The sequence below is a fragment of the Monocercomonoides exilis genome (genome assembly GCF_001643675.1).
Source record: "Monocercomonoides exilis strain PA203 chromosome Unknown scaffold12-1864167, whole genome shotgun sequence".
NCBI classification, from domain to species: domain Eukaryota; phylum Preaxostyla; order Oxymonadida; family Polymastigidae; genus Monocercomonoides; species Monocercomonoides exilis.
In genome coordinates, this window is record NW_027150557.1 from 1491584 (window position 1) to 1514463 (window position 22880).

At 41.9% G+C, this 22880-nt stretch overlaps 3 protein-coding genes across 3 annotated transcripts; 1 reads left to right on the forward strand and 2 right to left on the reverse strand.

The window, feature by feature from the left end:
- Nucleotides 1-8: 8 nt before the first annotated feature.
- MONOS_5683 (uncharacterized protein) lies at nt 9-2684 on the reverse strand. The gene is made up of 2 exons (XM_067875854.1): nt 1806-2684; nt 9-1738 (listed from the first exon to the last, which is right to left on the reverse strand). Exons 1-2 carry the CDS (start codon nt 2461-2463, stop codon nt 141-143), a joined length of 2256 nt encoding a protein of 751 aa, XP_067731353.1. The 5' UTR covers nt 2464-2684; the 3' UTR covers nt 9-140.
- Nucleotides 2674-18304, reverse strand: MONOS_5684 (uncharacterized protein; the record flags this gene model as incomplete). Its single annotated transcript, XM_067875855.1, has 3 exons — nt 2674-17726; nt 17956-18117; nt 18170-18304. The coding sequence occupies 3 exons, from the start codon at nt 18302-18304 to the stop codon at nt 3231-3233; spliced, it is 14793 nt and encodes a 4930-aa protein (XP_067731354.1). The 3' UTR covers nt 2674-3230.
- Nucleotides 18305-18394: 90 nt separating this feature from the next.
- Nucleotides 18395-20168, forward strand: MONOS_5685 (uncharacterized protein). The gene has a single exon (XM_067875856.1). It carries the CDS (start codon nt 18423-18425, stop codon nt 19869-19871), a length of 1449 nt encoding a protein of 482 aa, XP_067731355.1. The 5' UTR covers nt 18395-18422; the 3' UTR covers nt 19872-20168.
- Nucleotides 20169-22880: the final 2712 nt, after the last annotated feature.

Here is a 22880-nt window from a genome sequence, read left to right on the forward strand (position 1 = left end):
AATAATGGCTATATTTTGATCATCTTTATTTTCAAATACAATGTCAAATGCTAAATGAAAATTGCATATCTATTGTAATTATAAAATACATAACTTAAAAAAAACGTGGTTTTTTTTAAAAAATTACTCCTTAAAATAATTCAAATCTTCTTCGAAAACATACAAAAAGAACAAACAAGAACAGTACATTTTTGAATCTCGTTTAAAATCTGAGCATTTGTATCAATAATTGTCGAAGGATCTTTTCCTCTTTTTCTCATTCGTTTAATTTTTCTTTTCCCCGTTAGAAAGTCGTAAAAGCGAGGAAGAATTTCTTCTCCATCAAAAATTGTACTGTTCACGATTGTGGTTGTATTTGGAAAATTAAAAGATTGCTCAACAGCAAGATGAGGGCATTCATCCTCACAATTGTGAAAATCAATGCATTCACCTTGTTCGTAAATGAAATACTGATCGTTTTGATTGTCTTTGAAAGAATGTGATTCTACTGGTGAAGCTTCCATTGAAAAAACATCATTTGTGGAAATAACAAATTCTTGATTATCATTTTTAAAGGCCAGTTGCGAGTGTTCTTGAAGAGTTCCTTGATTAGTATTCGGAATACTGAAATTTTCAGAGAAATTTGAATAAGACAGCAAATGCCTATTTATCGGATAAGGATCGGGACAGGATGCAATTAATAGTTTGTGTAGAAAAAGACTTTTGTCATCTTCTCCATAAATATCATTATGCATTGGGCTGTATTGCAATATTCTCTGAGAAAGAGATGTTAAAGGTAAATGTCTTTCAGATATTAATAACTTTTTAATCATCTCAGTTTCTTCACTGTTCTCAGTATCAATCATATCATTTGAGTGTTGTTTCTCTTCACATGTTTCTTTGTCACTTGCATTAAAAGCGATTGAATTGTATGAAGACGTCAGAAACCGTCTGTTATCAGAGACAAGAGAATTCTTTTTGTTGTGAGTGGACAGCTTTTTTGTGACAGTGAGGTATCTATCAAGCTCACTCAAACAGGAAGTTTCTTGTTCTCTCTTCAACTCTCTCTCTTTCCTTGCAACTTCCATTTTGAGCCTTTCAATTTCTTCTTTCTTTTTATTCTCTTCGGCTTCTTTCAGCAGAATTCTCAATTCTTCAAATGTGCCTTCTACTTCTTCTCTGTCTTCTTCTCTGTCTCCTTTTGAGCTGAAAAGTTGACTTTCTTCCCTTTGAAATCTGTCCCTTTTATTCGCCTTTTCTGCGATTTCCCATGCTCTCCTTTCGGATTCATCAACAATCCAATCTTTCTGCACCCATTCCCCAAACAGCTTTCGAAACATTTTTGCTTCTTTAATCTGTTGCTTGACAACAGCTCTGCGATTCTTTGTGAGTTTCAATTTTGGGTCAATGGATGGACTATTCTGATGCTTGTTCTGAATATCTATAGTATTAATGTGGCTATCTTCTTTCTCTTTTTGAATTTGACTTTGGTAGTCATCTGTTGATACAATCGCTGAAGATGTCGTAGATGCTATTCCACTTAAATAGCTTGCATCTTCCCTCTTCCATTTTTCCAGAAGCAAAATTCGCTTCACTTCTGAAATTGAAGACTGCTTCGTGCCATTCACTTCAACATCCAAGTCAAAGCAAAAGTTTCTTTTCTTCGTTGGCTGTGGTTGCCACCCCAAAAGATCTGCCGCAAGCTTTTTGTTGAGCGATGCTTCTGATTCTGTTGATGGTTCTTCGTCTAACGAATCTACTGAAAAAACAGATAAGAATGAACAATTTTAAGAGTCAGATTTTGTGAAAATGATTGAGTGGCTAACCTGATTTTTCTTCTTGTAGCACATGTGTATCATTTGATATGAATTTTGTGGTTTCTAAGGGTCTAGATTCATTAATTTCGAATCTTGCTTTCTGTTCATTTTCTAAAAGCTCACGCCCTATTTTGTGTAATACATAAAAAGAAGTATCTTCTTCAACAGGTCGAATTTCATTGGAAGCATCAAGGTGCATAGACTTTTTTGGATAAGAAGACACAACATGTCGGAGTTCAATACTTGTGTTGAGTTTGTCTTTTTGTTGAGCTTCATTCTTTGGAAAGTGTTCTTTGGATAATAAAGATGTTGATTTCATGGCTTCTTTATTCCAAATGTGACTATAGTGATTTTCTGAATGTATTTTTGATGCAGAATCATGTTCTAACAATAAATATGGAGTTGAAGAAACTTTTGTGGATGAATCATCCACTTTCTTCATTAAAAACGAAAAAGAATTTGATAATCCAGTTTGTCGTGACGTGCTTATCAGAGGATTATATGATTTCATTAATTTTGAATTATTTTCATCGGTTTGGATGGAAGAAGGTGAATATGAATTAAAAAATGATGATTGTTGATGAAATGATTTTTGTGAACTTTTGGAAAAACTTGTCGAAGAACAATTAAAGGAATTAGCATCAAAAATGCTTGTTGGCATTTGCATTTTGTGAATGATTTTGAAGAAAGAAATAAACTTGTTGACAAAAGTTTTCTTTTGTTAATGCAAAAGTTTCAAATAAAATGAAAGTAAAAATTATTATTCCAATTAATATTGCAATAATATGAATTTTTTTCTTTGTGCTTTAAATTATCGAAATTTAAAGGTCGCAGCCTTCAATCATACAATAACGATTAAGTAAAAAAAAAGATACAAAAAGCTTCATTATGGTTTCTTTGAAAGAAAGATGAAGTGATTACAGCAAATACCTGTGATTATACACATCATTAAATGATATATACAAAATGTGATATTGAAGCTGAAGTGAAAATATCGAATGGTTCAAACATATTGAGCGAAAAAAACTTCCAAAAACAAAAGAAAATGCAAAAGATGTAATTTAACAACGTAAAATGGCCATAAGAAAAAATGTAATACACAAATTAAAAACAAAATGCTTGAGGGTTGTGAATCCTAAAGAAAATATCTAATTAATTGCAAAATATAAAAACTGGTAATGAAAAATAAACGAATAAAAACAGTATTAGACAACTTAAACATTTATCCTTTGAGTTATAAATCGAAAATTTTCGCAATCAAAACAAAATAAAAATGAATTAATGGAAGATAAAAAAAGGATAAGGAAATGAAAAAATACGTCCAAAATAATGAAAACAAAAAAACAAAATGATCGTGTTGTAAAAAATATACAAATAAATATAATATTTAAATATACAAATTAAACAGCAACTGAAAGATAAATATCAAAAAACCTACAAAGGACTGCCAGACCGATGTGCAAACGATCCTGTTTCAGAGAAGACGCCCTCGCATCCCATCACTTTTGCCATCTCTCTGACGAGGTCGAACCACAGCGGGTGGTACAGGAACCAGTCAGGGAGAGGAGGGTTGGTGGTGGGGAAGGAGCGGGCGTGGGCATCGCACCAGACGATGTGTGAGGAGAGCATGGCGTGGAAGACAGTGTGGTGGAAGAGCAGCGACCGGATGAAGGGGTCGTTGCGTGTCAGTAGAACAATCGACGAGTCCAGCGGCTCGAGTGCCTGTACTTTTACAGGAGGCGCCGAAGTGGCAGCAGACGTTGATGGGCCATGCAAACAAGGTGGGTGCGATGCTGCAAATGTTGTGAATGCCCCACTCACAGAATGAGCAGAATGAGCAGAATGAGCAGAAGTAACAGAAGTAACAGAATGAACAGAAGGCAGACACAGCGGTGCAGAATACGGTGTTCCTGAGGACGCAGCAGTTGTAGCATTACAGGCGGGTGCTGCTGCGTCGTCAGTGGATGAACTAAAAAACGCCGCGTCGCCTGTTGGGAGTGAAGGGCTGTGGTTCTGGCTGTTATGATGACTGTTATGATGACTATTGCATTGACTGTTATTCCGACTACTACTTTGGCTATTGCTCTGACTGTTGCTCTGACTGTTGCTCTGACTGTTGTTTTGGCTATTGCTCTGACTATGGCTGTAATTGTGTGTGTGACTATAGACATGACTATAGCCATGATCGTGATCGTGATCGTGATCGTGGTTGTGATTGTAGTTGTGGTTGTGATTGTGATCGAAGCTGTGATCAAAACTGTGTTTGCTGGCGGCGTGTTCCGGCGGAGCAGCCGCCAGAAAAGCCGAAGGTGATGTTGGATAGCTTGAGACGGTAGGGATCCTCCTGCTGTTGTCAAACACAGAGTAAGTAAATGAAACTGGCGGGGATGAGCCGCCGTAGGGTGATGTCAAATAAATGCTTCCAGGGCGATGCTGACAGCATTCGCGGGAAGCGCTTCTTCCACAAAGTGGAAGAAGAATACGATGTCCATCGTTTGGACTGAGAGGCTTTGGCAATACAGACGCAGTTGGTTCAACAATACCAACTGACTCGCTTCTTCTTTCTCTTTCACTTTTGTTGGGAGTTACACTCACTCTCTCTTTCTCTTTCTCTTTCTTCTCTTCTTCAACTGACTCCTCATTACTGCAGTTGTCACTTGAATTCTCACTATTATTATTATTATTATCTTCTTCTCCTCCTTCCTCTTCTTCTTCATTCTCACCTTTCTCTTCCTCTTCCTCCTCTTCCTCCTCAAACTCATCTGGATTGTGCAGAAACAGATGTGTTGCTAACAAAAACCCTCTCTCCAGAATCTCTTTGCACTTTGCCAGCTTCTCCACTGTGATGTCAAGTTTCTCAAACAGAGTGCTATTCTCAATCGCCTCGTCTGCTGAGCTGTTCTCCTCCAGTGGCGTGACATTGCTGAGTGAATTCTCATAATCTGTCTCGTTTGATGCCCCGCTGTGTGACATCTCCTCATTCACACTCCCCATCTCCTTCCCTCCTTTTCCTGTTTCTTTCGATACTCCATCCATCTTCGTTGTTTGTTCATCTGAACTGCTTTGAGAGCGCTGTGTCTGAGCAGCTTGACCGAAGCTGTAGAAATCGCTTCGTAGCGACTGAGGGCTCTGGATGACCTTCTCTTCGTAGTTCCTGTCACTCGAGCAGTTTGACATGGGTGTCAGCATCGGCGCCTCTTCCACTCCGTCTGATGCTCTGCTCTGGCTCTGCCCCAAATAGTCGTGCAGGGAGGAGTCCTTCTGTGCGGTAGATGAGTGCGAGAATGGAGTTAATGGAGAATCTGATGGAGATGTCTGCCCCTTTCGCTCTGGTTGGTGCACATTGAGAGAACTTTGCTGAGAGGCAGAATTGATAGAGCGGATTAACGCAGCTACACATGGACAGATGATGTCTGCTTGAGTGCTTGTGCTGTAAGAGGTGGAGCTGCCAATAGAGGAAGAGGACTTGAACGTGGCTGAGTCGTTTGATTCCTTGGGAGAAGGCAGAGACATGGAGAAGGAGGCAGGGGTTGATGACGATTGAGGGGATGCATTCAATGCAGGTGTAGGTGTGTTAACAGATGATGGCACAATTGTGTTAGAGACAGGTGTCGATGAAAACGATGAGTTAGGGTTTGTGTAAGACTGAGAAGAGTTTGAAGAGCACGATGCAACAGACGGTGTGAGCGATGTCTGATATGGCGAGGTAGCAGAAGCCTGTTGGACGTTTTTGTGTTTCTTGAGTACTTGTGCTTTGCTTCGCAGTGCAATCTCTCGGAGTCTCTTTGAAGATGGGACAGAAGCTGGGTGTAAAGCATGTGCCATGAAAGGCGGGTAGAGCGGAGAGCAGAGAAGGATTTCGAGGCTGAGGGTGACAGGCATTGAGAGCATGCACATCGCTTGGATGGGGTCTGTAAGGGCAATGGTGTAGAGCCTGCCTGTGATGGAGTGAGGGGGAAGGAAGGGAGTTAAATGGAGAGAGGGCAGTTTGGGAACAGAAGTGGCAGGGGAAGGAGAGGAAGATGATGGAGTTGTGTAGGATGTATTGTTGGAAGTTGAATGCGATGTGTGTGTTGTGAGTGCTGCTGACAACACAACAGGAGATGCCTGCGATGCATTCGATGGAGAGGAAGAGGAAGAAGAAGTTGAAGTGGAAGCAGAAGTCGAAGCAGTTGTAGATGACTTCTTCGTTTTTGCTTTCTCTTTAGCCTTTGCCGGTTCCTTTGTGGATGAGGCTGAAGAGGAGGAAGGCGATATGGTAGTGTTGTTGTTATTGCTGGTGCTGTTGTCAGTGGCAGCTGAAGATGTCTGCATGTTGCACTCCTTTGCCGACGATGCTGCAAATCCAGCTGAATGCTCACTCTTTCTCTCTTCCATCTTCCTGTGCTGATGTTGATGTTGATGCTTATTGTGTTGGAACATCTCAGACTCAAAGCCATCTGAATTAGGCTGACTGCTGTTCTGCTGTTGATCGAGAGGAATGGTGTAGTATGTGTTGTAGGCAGAGAGCGGAGGATAGGGTGCCTTCTTGTTGAGACGAGAGTGAACAATGAGATGATGTGAGCAATTGCTGTAGAGCGGCTCAGAGGGAGACAGGAAGAGCAAGACAGGCTGACCGAATCGATGGAAAGGAGAAGAAAACAGAGTGATTGGAGGAGACAAGGGGGCAGTGGATGAGACAAGCGGAGAAGAAGCGATTGGAACAGAGCTTGTGGCAGAGAGAGGAGAAGTCGATGTGCAGGTGCTTCCGAAGGTTGGTTGGGGCTGCTTTGCCATTGGCAGCCGGACAACGTGTCTTTGTGCAGCAAACACGAAGGAAGCATCTGAGTCGACGATTAAGCAGAGTGGGCGACGAGTGAACGGGATGAGGTCGAGTGGGCAGAGGGTGTTTGGAAGGGAAGAAGGGCGGAGAGGAGGCAGCATCTGCTGGGCGAGCGAGAGAGAGACATTCGAAGGGCTCATTTTTGATGACATTCGGCGCATGAATGTGTTGCGCGATGAGGTGTCTGAGAACAAAAGAGGACCAGCGCTTCTTCCCTGGCTCTTCTTTTTGGCTGTTTCTGCGTTGTGCTCATTGGCTTCTGAGGATCTTTCTCGCTTTGCCGCTTCTGGTTTTCGCTGAAATTCACCCAGAGACATTGTGGGTGATCTAGTGCGATACGACTTGCTGACAGGCACATTGCCCAGTGAATGTGCAATCGACCTTGGTGGAATTTGTATGTTCTCTGATTGTGTGCTTTCGCTTTTGATCTGATTGGAAGAAGATGGAGTTGTCTGATCAATGGACTCTCCTTTCGACGAAGATGATTGCTGCTCCTCTGGTTCGCGTTCTTCGACTTTAACATTCTCAATCTCTGCAGCCTCCATTCCCTTGTTATGTTCTTTGATTTCGTGGTTCTCCTTTCTGTTGTTTCTTCTGGCCTTCGCTGGAGCATTCAAGTTGCGTGAGTGCAGCTGCAGAGGGAAGTTTGGCACAGGTGCTGTGTAGTTAATAGGTAGTGTCACTGGCCGTGGGAGCATCTGTTTGTCTGAGCTGACAGACAGCTGCTGAGATAGAGACGTATCTGGTGCTGTTGGCGTGGCGTTGGCAGACAAAGTCAAACGAGAGTGGAAGCTTGTCTCTTGTGTGGCCATGCGGCGTGAGAGAGCAGACGCCCTCCTCAGTTCATATGACCCTGTTGCATTGGCAGGGGTGCTGGCAGACTGGCTGTGATTGAGCCTGAAGAGCGTGTTCAGATGGTACGTGTGGTCAGATGGCCTGTCTGTGGCACAGCGCTGCTGGTTCAGATTCTCCGTGTCTGCTGACTGTGTCTCTGAGGAGCTTGCTTTCTTTCCTTCCTGCTGTCCGTTGTTGTATTCTTGTGATGTCACTCCTTCTGATTCAGGATAGCGTGCACTCACATCTGAATTGTCGGTGCCTTGCTGTGAAATCGGCTTTTTCAGCTGCGTCTGCTCTTTCCAGCTGAAATCCTCGCCTGACTGGCAGATCATCGGTGGTGATGCATTCACTGCAGAGAAGACGATGGGCGAGTAATAAAGTGATGCAGCCATCTGTGAGTGGCCTGAGCTTTTGTTGTTTGTTGGTCTTCGTGAGAGATTGTGGCGGAAGACAGAATACGAAAACGGAATGAATGATAAGATGCTGGAGCCATTGGCTAGCTTTACCTTCAGTCGAATCGGCCCTATCTTCTTCTGTGCTGTTGACGCATCTTTGTTGCCGTTCAGATTGAACATTTGGATTGACGACGAAAGAGAGGAAGACGATGAGGAAGAGGCAGAAGCAGACGAGCTGTCAGAAGCAAGTGTTGCATTCACATAGTTTGCTTTGTGATGAGACTTTTGGGGGTATTTTATGAAATTCTCGGTGTATCCATTGTACTGAAAATGCTGCTGGCCAACGCTGGATGATGTTTGAGAAGACATTGAGTCAAATGACTTGGATTCATTGCTCAGCTCTGTTTGTGCAGTTATTCCATTGAAATGGAGTGGATGATGAACACCATTGTAGTGCTTATGCATTGGCACGTGCGAGTTGTTCTGCCTCTCTCTTTCTCTCTCTGCCCTCTTCTGGATCAGCGAATGTTTCGGTCTTTGCTCATTTGAGTCCTTTTGTGGATGCAGAAGCATGCTTCTCCTCTCCTGTTCAATCTCAACAAGTGTCTTTCTTGTTTTGCTGTGGTCAGATGGCTCATAAGAGTCGCTGAGCTCCTTCGGCTGCTTGCCCATCACAAGTGGCAAGTCCAACTCACGCAGTGTTAGTTTTTTGTTCCGATAACTTCTGCTTCCGCTGCTTTCAACTGAAGCTCTTCCATAATTCATGTGCTGTTGCTCATCATTTGTCAGTGCAGATTGCAGTGTTCTTTCTTTGTATGTCTCATTCAATCCATTTTGGTGTTTTGTGTCTGCATCGTTCTGCTGCGGGGTGAGCGTGAATGTGTCCACAAAGTTCTGCATTGCCAGCCGCTGGTTCTCTTCTCTTTGGAGTTTGGCTGTCTGTGAGTTGTCTGACAGCAGTGCTCTTCTGTCTAAAGATGAGGGTCTGCTGATTTCACTGCCAACTGCAAGTCCTCCGTTGACTGTTTGTGTGTCTGTGATGTTCTGATATCTTGTTGAATATGCATATGCCGTTGGTTGTGGCGCATAGATCCTTGTCTGAGAGGACATGTTAACATCACTTGTGAGTGGCTTCCTTGAAATAGGCAGTCTGAACTGAGAATATTGCTCTCCAACTCCTCCTCCTTCTGTTCCTTGTGTAATTTGTGGTTGAACAATGCAGTTGTCGTTCCGGCTCAGCCAATCAGATTCTGTTTGTGGTGTGTGCGAGATATGCTGAGAGTCCACTGATGATGACTGGAGCATGGCCAGAGAAGTGGGAGGTGTGGAGTATGTTGTCAATGTACCCATGGAAGAGCCCCAAAGATTGTTTGAGCTGAGAGAATGCTGCAGTGACTGCATTGAGCTGTTTGTGAAGGAAAGTGTGCCTGATTTGGACTCAACCATCTTTCGTGTGTCATTTTGTGCCATGCCATCTGTTGAGTAAGTGGCTGATGGGACTTCCTTTGAGAAGTGTTCAACCGAAGGGATGGATGCAGAGGAGGAACGAGATTCAGACGATGTGCTGAGAGAGAATGGGGAGAAGGCAGCAGACTCGATGAATGAAGGTGCTGATGTGCCGCTTGCTGAGCACATCAGGCTCGATGACTGGGCGATGCCTTCTTTTGAGGCAAGTGACAGAGGCGGACGAGGAGGGGCTGAATAGAAGCTGTCTGAGTTGTCAGCAAAGGAGGCATGTTCTGTGTGGAAATACGATTCCTGTTCATTCAGATGACCAAAGTGCTCTTTGTATGAAGAAGACGGAGCAAGGAACATGTCATCAGACAGCTGAGAATTTGAAGTATTGCTGTTCTCATTCTTTTGCTGCTCGTTCTCGAGACATGAGGAGTGGAGGAACAGATTCAGTGGCTCGTCAACGCATTTGCTTGGATCCTTCTTTGGCCTTGGAATATCATCTGCCTTCTGCTCTGCTATCTCCTGCTCCTCCTGATGCTGATTGTGCAGATGATGATGCAGATGATGATGTTGGAGCTGGCTCTGTTGATTCTGTTGCTGCTGTTTTTGTTGTTGTTGCTGATGATGTTGTTCTCCCATCGAGCTCATCCCCGAAGACATCGAAGACTCGTCTCTGTAGTGCATCACTGATGAATACTCCGTCGTAGGCACAACTGTCGCGTGTGACGTTGAGTTCTTGCCTGAGTCTTGTTCTGTGTCACTCAGCTGCTGCAGAAGCGCTGGGTCTTGTAGAGTCTCCCGTGACTGATGCCGATCAACTGCACATTCGCCCATCTGGTGCCTGAGACTGAGGCTGAGGCCGAGGCTGAACTGGGCAGGCACGCTGTCTGACTTGTCAGAGAGTGGCAGCTGGGAGAAGGAGTCGAGTCTGGTCGAGTTGGAGGAGCAGAAGGACTGGAGAGACTGGATAGACTGCAGAGAGGCAGGTGTATGAGCGGGCGTGAGGACAGAGGAAGACGTGAGGATCTCAGACATTGAGAGTGAGGAACTCATGGAAGACACAGTGGAATTGTCTGACTGGCTGTCTGGTGACATCCCCCGAAGACGCCTCTTTTTGGTTGAGCTGCTTTTGCGCTCTGATTTTTCGCTGCCCCTTTTACCTTCCCATTCTTCAAACATACTTCCACTCAGTTCTGCATTCGGAAACAGATGATTTGCTGAATTCCTTCCCAAAAACTCTTTCTTCTCTCTTTCAAACCCCTTCTTTGTGGCAATGAGCCCTTTCCTCTTCATGTTCCTGTGGTGGATCATCGACTGCGAATTGAAGCGGTCTTCGAGCAGGTCAAAACTGCACATTCCGCTTTTGTTCTGCCTCTTCCGCGCTGCCTCCAGCTCCATGTCATCGTTCTCCTTCAGATGGATCTTGCTGGGCAAGCTTCTCCCTCTTGATGGATACAGATACGAATGAGAGCGCGAGTTGTAGTTGCGCTTCAGCTTCCGCTTCAGACGTGGCTCTCTTGTTTGCCTTGGCAGTGGTGATGTCTGCTTCTTTTCTCTCTCCTTCTCTTTCTCTTTCTCCTTCTCTTCCTTTAAGTGCGAGAATTTGAACATAGACGCTACAGATCTTGCCCTCCTCAGCACTTTCTCGTCTTTCCCTTCTTCTGCCTCGAGATTCAGCCGGCTGGCGCTGAATTCTTTCTTCGTCTTCAGCGATTTCGTGTCTTCGCATATGTCCTTATAACTCCTTGACACTGTTTGACTACGCAATGGCTCTCTCTCATTGCCCTGGCTCTTTCTGGTGGTTGATTTGGGGCTCCGCATTTTCTTCTTCCTGTTTTTGATCTTCTTCTGATGAGATTTCATTGCCCTTGAGTCGACCACAACAGTCGGCAGGAGACGAGGGTAGAGTGTGCTATAGGGCACTTCTTCTACTTTGTCTGAGGAAGAATTGGATGTTGGCACAGAAAACGAGGTTGACAGCAGAATAGACATCAAAGACACGATTGACTGCTGAGGGTTCATTGAAAGATCGGAGCTTTCGATAAGCTGGTTGTTGTTTGCTATGCTTTCCTTTGGAAGAGAAGAAGATGTGAAACCATCTGCCACATTCCCCTTCAGAACATTCATTAAACACAATGATGATGACTGTTGCTGCTGCTGCTGTTGTTGTTGTTGTGCTTCGCTTTTGCCTTCTTGTTCTTGCTGCTTCTCTTCGTTCATTCTGTGTCCCAGTGAATACTTCATCCCTTCCTCTGCTGCCTGCCCTCCTGTCTGCTGAATGCTCAATTTGAGATGAAGTCTTTTCAAAGCTGATGAAAAGTCTGCCTTTGAGAGTGTGTTTGACAAGAGCGCTGAAGCAAGCCAGTTCTGGTGTGAGTGCACAGCTGGATATGACGCGATTTCGGAGAGGAAACCGTGGTTGAATCTTCGGGCCTTTGTGATGAAGGAGGCAGGGGTTGACTGAGAGGGAAGGGAGGAAGACACTTGAGAAGTGAAGGAGAAAGAAGAATGGGAGAACATGGAGGTGTGTGGAGACGAGGAAGAGGCAGAATTTATGAGCGATGTTTGAGGAGACGTAGAAGCGGAGGAGTGAATGGAGCTCCCTGTGAGTGTGTGCGAGGCTGAATATTCGACAGAGAAAGGAGCAGAATTGTCGCTGGAGTTTGCAGTGGATGCGGCAGAGGCAGCAGCTGCAGACGCGTTGGAAGGAGAAGACGCAGAAGGAGAAGAGGCAGAAGGGGATGTGGAGGAAGAGGAAGGAGAAGACGGAGAAGAAGGTTCAGAGGGAACAGCTATGCTGTATGATGTCATTTTGTTGCCTGAAGAGATGCTGGTGGAAGATGCATGTGATTGCTGTTGAGTCAAATTGTGTCGTCCAGTTGTGCTGTTGTGGGGGAAGGAGAAGGCAGAGTGTGTGGCTGAAGGGAGAAGAGACATGTCTGTCAGCTCAGAGGCAGGCAAAGCTGCTTGTGAATCTGAGGAGGAGGAAGAGGAGGAAGAGGAGGAAGAGGAAGGAGATGAGGGAGATGATGAAGAAGATGATGAGGAAGACGAGGAAGATGGAGAAGAAGAAGAGGAAGAGGAAGAAGTAGAAGAAGAAGAAGAAGGGATTTGCAGAGGCATCAGAGAAGGAGCAGGAGCAGCCAAGACGATTGGCTTCACGATCTTCTGTGCCATCAGATCAGCCCCGTTCGAAGCAGCTTCTCTTTTCTGTGCCTGCTCATAGGACAAATAAGATGGAATACACAGCTCATTCTCGGTGGGTGTGTGACGTCTTTGCATTTGCTGTTGATGTTGATGATGATGTCGATGGTGATTATTGCTATTCTGCTGCTGTTGTTGTTCTTGTTGTTCTCCTTCTCTTTCTTGTCCATGTTCTTGTTCTCCTTGCTGATTGTTTTGTTGCTCTTCCTGTTCCTGTTGCTTTTGTTGCCGGTCTTCTTGTTCCTGTTGCTCCTTCACCAGCTCATATGACTGACTCGCATCTATCGATCTCTCCATGAATGGCGCCAGGCCTGTCTGGAAGAGCTTGCTCCCTGTGTATTCTGCCTGTTTGAATGCATTTGGGTCTTTGAAGTGCATTCTGCCTGTCTTTCTGATGTTTGTGAGCGGATAATTAGAGAGAAAGGACGAATACTTCAGAAAGAAGAACTTGCTGTGGAAAGGGCGGATGAACAAGTGGGTGTGGTCTAAGGGAAGAACCACATCAGACAAGAGAAGAGGAGGTGGGGTGGATCGCTTAGGTGAGAGTGAGGCATTTGCTCTGAGTGTTTGTGAGATATTTGACTGCTGCGCCGATGAAGAAGAAGTAGAAGCAGTGGCAGCAGCAGAAGAAGAGGAGGAGGAGGAGGAGGAGGAGGAGGTTGATTGAACAAAACTTTCTGATTGCGTGGTTGTGCTGCTGTACTTCTTGAATTGCTGTTCATTGGCTTCACCTGCATCTTCTGATTGAGCAGATTGAGGAGATTGAATAGCCTGTTTTGACTGAGCAGTGTGAGTCGTCTGTGGTCTTTCCTTGTTGAGCAGTGAGTCAACATCAGCATCAACATTAACACTAACATCAGCATTGTTGAAAGAGAGAGAGACGTCCATCTCCTTCAGCGACTGCGAACTCTGCAGCACTCCAAATGCTTCTTCTGGCTGTGCCTGCTTGTTGGCTGTGGAGTGTTTTGTGTGTTTTATTTTCTCCAGAGAACGACTGCGCGAAAGATGTGCTTTGGATTCGGTGTGGGCAGAGGAGAGCATTCGGAGAGAGGAAGAGGCAGAGGAAGGGAGAGGAGGGGAGGTGGAGGAGAGAGAAGGAGAAGATGGAGAGGAAGGGGACGAGGAGGTGGTGGTTGAGTCATCGGAGAGGTCGGAGAGATGGGTGGAGGAAGAAGAGGAAGAAGATGATGATGAAGAGGAAGAGGAGGAAAAAGAAGAGGAGGAGGAGGAAGAGGAGGAAGAGGAAGACGATGATGAAGACGAAGTCGAAGAAGAAAAAGAGAACGATCTAGATGATTTGTATGAAGACAAGCCAGGGTTGTAGTTTGGAGGCGAGGCGCTTGCCGACTTCGTTGTCATTGACTGTGACTGGGCAGACAAGAACTGCTTTTCCTGGCTGCTGTCTATCTGCTGCATTTGTGTCATCTGTGGTGTCTGTGTATTCTGAATGCTCTGTGAGTTTTGTGTGTTTTGTGTGTTTTGTGTGTTTATGATGCTTTGTGTGTTGTCATTCATTGCACAGGCAATGCTGCTGTTGTTGTTGGCATCTGCATCCATACTCTGTTCGATGTCTCCTTGTCTCTCCTGATAGCTCCCCAGCCTCTTCATCCTCTCTTCCAGCAACTGCTTCCTCTTCGCTATGTGTTTCGCTCTTCTTCCTTTCGTCTTCTCTTTCTCATTCTTGTTCTTGCTCTCATTTTCATTCTCATTTTCATTCTCGTTCTCGTTCTCGTTCGCTCCCTCATTCTTCGCCCTTCTCTCCCAGCCAGCCTTCCTCTGTGCCCTCTTCGGCATCTTCATCACATTCGAGTATGCATTCCTGTGTATCCAGAGTGGGTGTGTGTCTGCTGCAATGTAGATGAGGCAGACGCTGTTGAACGGCAGAGAGGAGAGGGAAGTGAAGGAGTGCAGAGGGAGAGGGGAAGCTTGCTCGTCTGTTGGCTTGAAGGAGGTGGAGAAGTCTGTGAAGAGGGAGTTCACTGATGAGGTGCGTGAGGCATATGAAGGCGGAGGAGGGAAAGAGAAAGAAGAAGAGCTGTTTGGTTCTGATTTCCTCCTCTGCAGCTTAGCTCTGTCTGTGTGTTTGTGTTTGTATTCACTGAAGTGATATGTATTGAAAGTGTCATTTCCATTTGTATTGCTGCCACCACTGCTGCTAATGCTGCTTCCTCTGTTCTGTGCTTCTGCTAAGTGTGAGAGCATCCGAATGGGTAGAGAAGGAGGCGGGGTGTTGTTTGCCATGGCTGAAGAGAGGGTTGAGAGAAGAGCAGGAAATGGAGGGTTGAGGAAGACATACTGCCTCGGGTTGAACAGAAGCGGGTAGCCTTCGATCTCTGTGGGCGAATAAGATAATTCAGACAGCTGGGTTTTGTGTGAACTTTGTGAAACTTGCGTCATTTGTGTTATTTGTGATGTTTGTGTTTGTTCATCTGTCGTTTGAGTAATGTTCCCAGTCTGTTCTGCTCCTTCATTCGTTTTTCCCTCCAACGATGACTCTGCCTTTGTTGCTTGTCCCAATGAATTAGAATGCTGATTGGGTGTGTTAGTCATTGGCCCCAGCACAGACGATGAAAGCACCTGAGAAATATGCGAGTCCCTCTCCACAGCCATCTGCGACGACGTGGAAGAAGAGGCAGCTGAGTTCGAGTTCAATGAAAAGGGAGTGGAGGCGTTTGTCTGGCTGTTGTGAGCACTCGATGAAGACGCATCGTCTGACAATTGGCTGCTCTGTGAGAGAGGAGAACGAGAATGGCTCTTCTCTGAGGAAGATTCAGGTGTCGGCGGTTTTTCCTCTGCACTCGCTTCCTTTGAGGATTTCTCTCCTCTGCTGCTCCTTCTGTGCTTTGTTGAGCCATCTCTCCCACTTCCTTCTCTTTCCCTTTCCTTCTCCTTCTCCTTCTCCTTTTCTCTTTCTCTTTCTTTTTCTCTCTCATTCTCCTTCTCCTCCTCCTCCTTCATCCCCCATCGCTTCCTCTCGCATATCCCCGTCTCCATCGCGCTGATCTGAAAATGATGCCAGATGTGCCACGTGTCCAGCGTAAAGCGCGAAATCCACCCAGTCGGAGAGCCCACAGACACACTCCCTCCGCCTATCAGAAAGGTGTCTGTCAAAAGATACGGCTTCTCCTCTTGTGATGGAGAATGTGAAGGAGGTGAAGAGAAGCGGCGCTGTGTGTGTTTGGTCAGGCTGTTCTGGCTGGATGGGCTGGATGGTTTGACTGAATTGTCTGTGTTGTCTGTTTTTTCATTGTTTTCAGCGTTTTCTGTATTGTTTGCCTTGTCTGTTGAATCAGAAGAAAGATTCCTCCTTGTTCTGTTCAGCAGCGTGAGTGCTTTCTGTTTGTGTGCCAGGCGCTTCTTCCACTTTTTGAGTGTGTAAATGTCAGGCATTGGAGACAAGATGATGTCAGAGAACGAAAAGGGAAGAGGAGGCAAAGGGAGAGGAAATGGGGTGAGCTTGACACTTTTGAAAAGAGGTAAAATTGATTGAGAGGAAGAAGAAGAAGAAGAAGAAGAGTTTGTTGTTGAAACAGAAAATGAGGGAGACAAAGAATGAGAAGAGGAAGAGGCAGAAGATGATGATTTTGTAGAAGTAGAAGAAGGCAATGCTCCTGTTGATGATGAGTGTCTTGCAGCTTTTGGAGGTGGAGGCGGAGGCGGAAGTGAATGTGGATGTGGATGCGGAGGTGGATGTGAAGGTGGCTGAGAACAGAAAGCAGTAGAAGGCAGATTGTCCAGTGCAGAAGGCACTTTTGAAGTGGTTGTGTAGTAATAGAACTCCATCTGCTGATATTGCGTGGCATCTTCACTGGAATAGCAACAGTTATTGTTATCTTTCTGCTTCTCTTTGTTGTCTTTGTTGTCTTCGATTTCTTCTGTTCTTTTGCGACATTTTGGCAGCCAGCAAATGCCCACTCCGTTGTGTAGAGACAAAGGCACATACAATTCGAGCTGTTTGTTGTTTTCTTCTGCAATGCTGTTGTTTTGCTGCTTTTGCTGAGTGCATTCTTGTTCACTTGGCAATTCTTGTTTGTTTGTCTCTTCTGATTGTGTGTCGCTTGTGTTGCTGTTATTATTGTCTTTTGTGTTGTCATCGTTGTTCCTGTTATTGTTGTTGTTGTTGTTGTTGTTGCTATTTTTGCATTCCTTGCCATCTTTCACTGCATTCTCACTGCCATTTGGCTGCTCCTTCGATTCTGCTGTCCTGCTAACAGCATCGAGAACAGCAGAAAGATCATCCAAAGCCTGCGGCTCTGGAATACGTCTAAGTTCTGGATCGAAATCCCTCCATTGTCCTTCTGAAGCAATCAGCTTGATGCGACTGTTGTTGGCTTGTGAGTTGTTTGACTGACTTTCATTGCTTACAGCTCGCTGTTCTTTTGTAGAATGGTGTGGAATGGCAGAGGAGCTATTTTCGTCGTTTTCTGGTTCTTTTGTGTTGAAGTACATGGCTGGCAACTCGAAATCGCTGAGCTTTGCTACAAAGATATATGGCCTTTTTGTATCTTCGAATGATTTTTGGTCTGAAGAAGGTTCGGAATTGCCATTGAAACTGTTAGATTCATCAGCCATGTTTTTAGCAGAGTTATTTTTGTGGAGAATGATTTTTTCTTTATTTCTTTTGTCAGACCTGCCTTTGTGAATGAAATCCTTCCTCCATTTCCTCCACAGCACCAAGCTCTGGTTGAGTGATGGGTGTGACAAATAGAAGAGCGGTGCAGTTGATGTCAGCGACGACAGGAGAAGATGATGAAAACAAGGGCGAAGAGCAAGAGGAGCCTGTGAATATGCAACAACGGAAGTGTAGATGCCTTCCTTCAGTGAGTAATTAATTGGCTGCGGCTGATGAGAACTTTGCGTAATTGACGAGCCACATGAAAGAAGGCAATCAGAGGAAGATACAGAATTTTGGAAAAGTTGTGGCAAGTTTCCACTCTTCAAATAGTTTTTAGGTGATAATCCTGATATAATTAAAATTTTTTCCAGTGATCTTGGATTTTCTGTTTCGTCAAAAGATCGCTTGCCTTCAAATTCCAAAGAATTGTTAACACTTTTTATATGGGCGTTGTCAAAGCATATAAAAGGTGGTGCCATCGGAGGATTTATTGATAATTCAGCTTGAAGGAATCTATCGGCCGAAACAATAGCCATGATGATATTTGTTAAAATCTCAGGATCCATTTGTGATTCCATAGACTTTAAAAAGAGAGAAAGTTCCTGACGTATGATTTGGATCGTGTGGGTGTTATGCGATAAAACGGCTACATTCAAAAAACGAAAAAGAAATCGAAGATTTTTCAAGGCAAGCTCAGAGTCATCAAATAATGACGCCATAGAAAAATATTTATGTTCATATATTTCTGCAAAAAAATTGAAAGATTCTTTCAGGAGCTAAAAATAGTCAATATATTATATAATTAATTATCAATAATTTATTACAGCAAACAATTGGATCGTTTTTTCTTAGGAAATAATGGAATAGTGTTTCTGCTATATGATTTGCAACGTCTCCTATTTCAAGGCGTTGCAATGGCTTATACGGAGATAAGGCCAACTGTTTTCGAAAAAGATGTAAAAACTGCCAAGTGAGGGAATACGCTTGCAAAGCCTGAAATTACATTATCGGAAAATGAAACAACAACAAAATAACAGTATATTACCTTCATATAAATGTGCTCCCAATGCACAAAAGTTACAGGCAAACGCCTTGCTAAACGAAAAAGCTTATTGGCTCCTTTCGTAAGCAAATCAAAAACTGCCCGATAATCCGGAACGTCTTGAGCAGTATCATCCATTTAGGTATGGCTGCAGACCGATCGATCCAGTATATCAAAAACAATCAAAAAGGATTAAGATAGTTATTGTTTATAAATTGTTATATATTCAGATCAGTATTTGTTATATGGTTCAAGGATGGATTATGTTTCAAATGATTTAAAGCCTTTAAAGATGTACACTTACAAAAATCATAAAAAATACGATAGAGATAATGAATTTGAACAAATTGATGAGATGCTTGAGCAAGTTTCGAAGAGACATGAATTATTACATAATGAGCTTTCCCATTTAATTAATCAGCAAAAGCAGGATGAAGTTTTATTAGAGCATATAATGATTAAGCAAAGGGATCTTTCTCAACAAACTAATCAAGTGTTGACTTCAAGTCATGCAGAGAGAGAACATCTTCCACTTTTACGATTATTTTTGCCTACAAGTGAAATTCAAAAACCAATTGGTCGAAGTTCGAAAGAAAAACCTGTTAATGATATTTCTGTGCCTCTTTCTTCATCTTTACAACGAGAAAGATCTCGAGCGCCACCCACAGCACCATTGCAAACTTCATTAAACAGTGTTTGTAACAATCAAGAAAAGGAATTTACACAAGAAAAAGTTAATAGCCGTTCAAGCAACGCATTTGAATCAAATATGTTTTCATCTTCTCCTTTTGTTCTTCCTTCACACCAGAACTATCTTTCTTTTCAATCATCGAGCCTTTCAACTAAAACTGGGCATAACGGTTTTATGGACCAAAATACCACTTCAAATACACCCACATCTCGCATTGACACACCCTCATTTCATAGTAATTTATCTTCTGATGACTCCGAAAAAAACTCATCTTCAAAGCGATATTCTGAACTTTTTGCATCTCTATTGAAGCAAAGATCAAAAAATCGAGAAAAAGGAACAGAAAGTATTGGAACTTCTGAACGACCATTCAGGTCAACAGACTCATCTACATTTAACTTGCCTCAGACTGCAAATACAAAGGAAAAAGAGAGCTCCGATTTTGATTCAACAGCACAAACAGTAACTCCGCCTCCTTCACGAACGCCACAAGAATCTCCATTTCTAGCAATTGCACTGTCTCCCCGCTCTGCAGAAAAAAAGCGAAAACTGTTGGAAACAGAAGAAGTGGGGTCAACTGAAAATGATAGAATATCTGATATTCCGTCGTTTTCCTCAAAACTTGAAAGAAAAGATAATTCTTTGATCATGCCAAAAAATGATCATGTGGAATTGATTGAGACTCCATCGGAAATATTAGCAGATGAAGAAATTGAGGAAAGTGACGAGAAAGAAGAAGATCTCACATCTACAAAGATAGATGAAATGGAAGAAGAAGAATTGCTTCAAGATGAATTTAAACAAAAAACAGAAAGTGTTAATCCATCACCGCTTGTTTCAACCACAAATTCTACAGCCCCTCAGCCATCTATTCAGACATTATCGCCTCTTCGCGCGCGCACTGCCAAACTTCGGTTGAAAATTGATGAAGCTTTGAGGCGAAGTGCTTCGATGAATGTTGGACGATCGGCGTTGGCTTCGAGAAATCAACAAAAAGCTGGATATGGCGTCTGATATGAGTATTATATTTTGTAATAATTGATGAATCGTTGTTTAACTTTTCTGTTAATTTCAGTATTTTTCTGGGAAATGTTTTTTGTTTTCTTTCGATTGAGTTTTTAGCATCAAATTCAATTCACAACTTTTTTTATACTTTTTTTATACTTTTATTTATTTGAATTCATTTTAAAAATGTGTTTAAAATAAACATCAAAAATCATTCAAATTTGAAATGTTGTATTCAATTTCGTTATTTTCACGAAAAAATTCAAAAAGATTTTCAACTCTGCTTGAAGAAACTTTCTTTCAAACACTTTTGTATATATTATTTTCAAAAAAATCTTCTCAATGTTACAAAAATTTTTCCGATGCTTGGGAATTAATTGAAAAAAAATTCAACAAAATGAGAAATTTTTGATTAAATATTTAAACAAGAAAAAAATATGATTTGGAGTCATTATCTTCAGTAAAGAAAAAAGGTTCTTTATTGTTTAACATAATCTCTTCTATGATGACTTATTGTTTAATTTTTCAAATAATAACTGAAAAATTGTCTTTTTTTTTTTTTTTTTTGAAAAGTTCCTTATGTTAAATTTTCAAATAAAGAAAATTTTTCATATTTCGATCAAATTTCTGTTCCCATTTACGAAAATTCAAAAAAACAGAAACAAAAACATTGTTAAGGTTTTGTTTCCTTAACAGAAAATTTTTATGAGTGGGAACAGAAATTTGATCGAATATTTCTTTTTTCTTTATTTGAAAATCGAACAAAAAGAACTTTTCAAAAAATTTTAGACATATCAAACAAAGAAACTGCTTTCCACAAATTATTAAAAAGAAATGGACAAAACCCGGGAGTGTCAAATCTATTGAGTAGTTTTTCAACAAATAATTTAATTTTCTGGTCTCACAATTATGAATCAACAAGAAAAGAATTAATCTTGAATTCGTTTTAACAACGTTTTAAGTTTGTTGTCAAAACTGAAGCATGAAACGAGTTTTCAAGAACCTTTTTGATAAGAAACATTCGCTGATGCGTGAATATTGGAAAATTGTCGACCAATTTGAATATAACAAAACGATTAATAATAATACTAAATTGTTTGAAAAGGAAAATAGTATTTAGCTGAATTCAAATTGTCATCACCAGTTTATTTCCGAATCTTTTTTATTTTACGTTTTTCTCCTGAAAAGAAATTTGAGACAAACATTTTTTTCTTCTTGAGTTTGTTCTGTAATGTTGAATTTTATTTTTCCATCACATTTATCAATTTTTTTGTGATATTTGTTTTTGCCGATTGTCTTTCAATGTGCAGAATTCGCTTTTTTTTTTGATTTTCTCCGAATAACTCAAAAAAAATATTCATTTTATTTCTATCTATGAGAATTATTCAAACCTTCTTTGCTTTGGAAGTTCTTTCAAACAAAATCAATGCTTGCAAGAACTTTCATGATTGAAACACCGGATGATGAACGCGCTGATGAACTAATTGAAGATATTTTTGTTATTGAAGACTGTTTGGACAGATGGTCAAAAATATCTGACAGATCAAATGGCTCAATGCCGCAAGCGTTGGATGATTTTTTTTATTAATCAAAAGTCAAACCAAGCACTTACAGCATCTGACAATGCTGGGAAAAGAGCTTTTCTGCATGACGATACTTCACTTACGGTTGGCAGCTCAAAAGATGAATATAGTCTTTTTTTGAACTGGCCAAACACATGGTGATCCGGCGGTTGTGTCAAATGTGTGGTGTGCGAAGGAAGAATAACAATTTCAATCGAATGTTCACAACATCTAGTAACAACAGGCCAGCGAAGCTTCGATGAATACACATCCATAACAATTAGTGCAGATGCTTCTGATCCATGCAATTCAATTCTTTTTTTGTTAACTGTTGGAAAAATGTTTTTCATCATGATTTCTTCAAAGTCATTTTTTGTCATCCACCAGCTTCCGTTGGTCACAATTTCAATTTGTTGATATTTTTATACTGCGAGATCTTTTGGAACAGTTTTATAGGTCTAAATCACACTGGATTCATTGATGATCCATCAGCAGAAACTCAGAAAACCAATGTTGCGTTGGGCTGATGTTGTTGGGATTGCAACATTGAATCTTTTTGATCTGATCGTTTGATTACGAAAACGTTATCAGATTGACACAAACTGACTCCTGTTTCGTCCATATTTAATATCAGATCGGCGCAGATTTTGTTCGTTCTTATTGTGTCCCTCAGCAATGAAAACCACGCTGAAATGTTTTCCGTTGAAGATGCAAGCAACATTTTCACATCAATGGATTTTGGTTTTACCATTTGCAAGGCATTGCTTCTTTTTATGAACCATCTAGCCCATTTTTCATTAATTTCTGCCAATTCGCTGTTGTCATCCTTGTTTCGGTTTTTTCTTTGCATGATGTGTTCAGCCTGAAAATGCAACATCAAAAAAAGCTTTAAAAAATACTTAAACATCAACAAAACTTTAAAAATTATTTCTTTGAAATTTTTTAAATCAGTTGAAAGAAAAAGAGATTTTGCTTGTTTTCTATTTCTTTTTGTTCCTCGATGCAGAATAAATACGGCCTTCCAAATGTGACAGATATTTTCCCAGTTTCTAAGATGATATATGCTGATATGGAGCAGAAGAAGAGACGAAGCCAGATGAACAAATGCTTTTGTGTGAAATCTCTTTTCTGGAAAAAAGAAAATATCATATTTGGGTAATTATTTTTGAAATTATTTTCACTTATACAAAATTATCGATCCAAAAAATTCTCTTGAATATTAACAAATCAACATTGAAAAATGAAAAGGCTTATCAGAGACATTCACATCCTAATTTCAGCTCAAAATTTGTTTTTGAAACAGATTTGATGACATTAGCATTTGAATACAAAATCATTTCCCAAAAACAAACAATCTTTGAAAAATCAATACACCGAAAAAAGTTATGATTTCAAAAATAATCGCCCATTTGTTAACAAATTATAAAAATCGGGGTTGAAATTCTCATTCTTTTTA

Coding starts and splice junctions, on each gene's coding strand:
- MONOS_5685 (XM_067875856.1), top strand. CDS start 18,423: ATGGATTATGTTTCAAATGATTTAAAGCCTTTAAAGATGTACACTTAC.
- MONOS_5683 (XM_067875854.1), bottom strand. CDS start 2,463: ATGCAAATGCCAACAAGCATTTTTGATGCTAATTCCTTTAATTGTTCT. Junction 1,739..1,805: donor GCTACAAGAAGAAAAATCAG/GTTAGCCACTCA, acceptor CTGTTTTTTCAG/TAGATTCGTTAGACGAAGAA.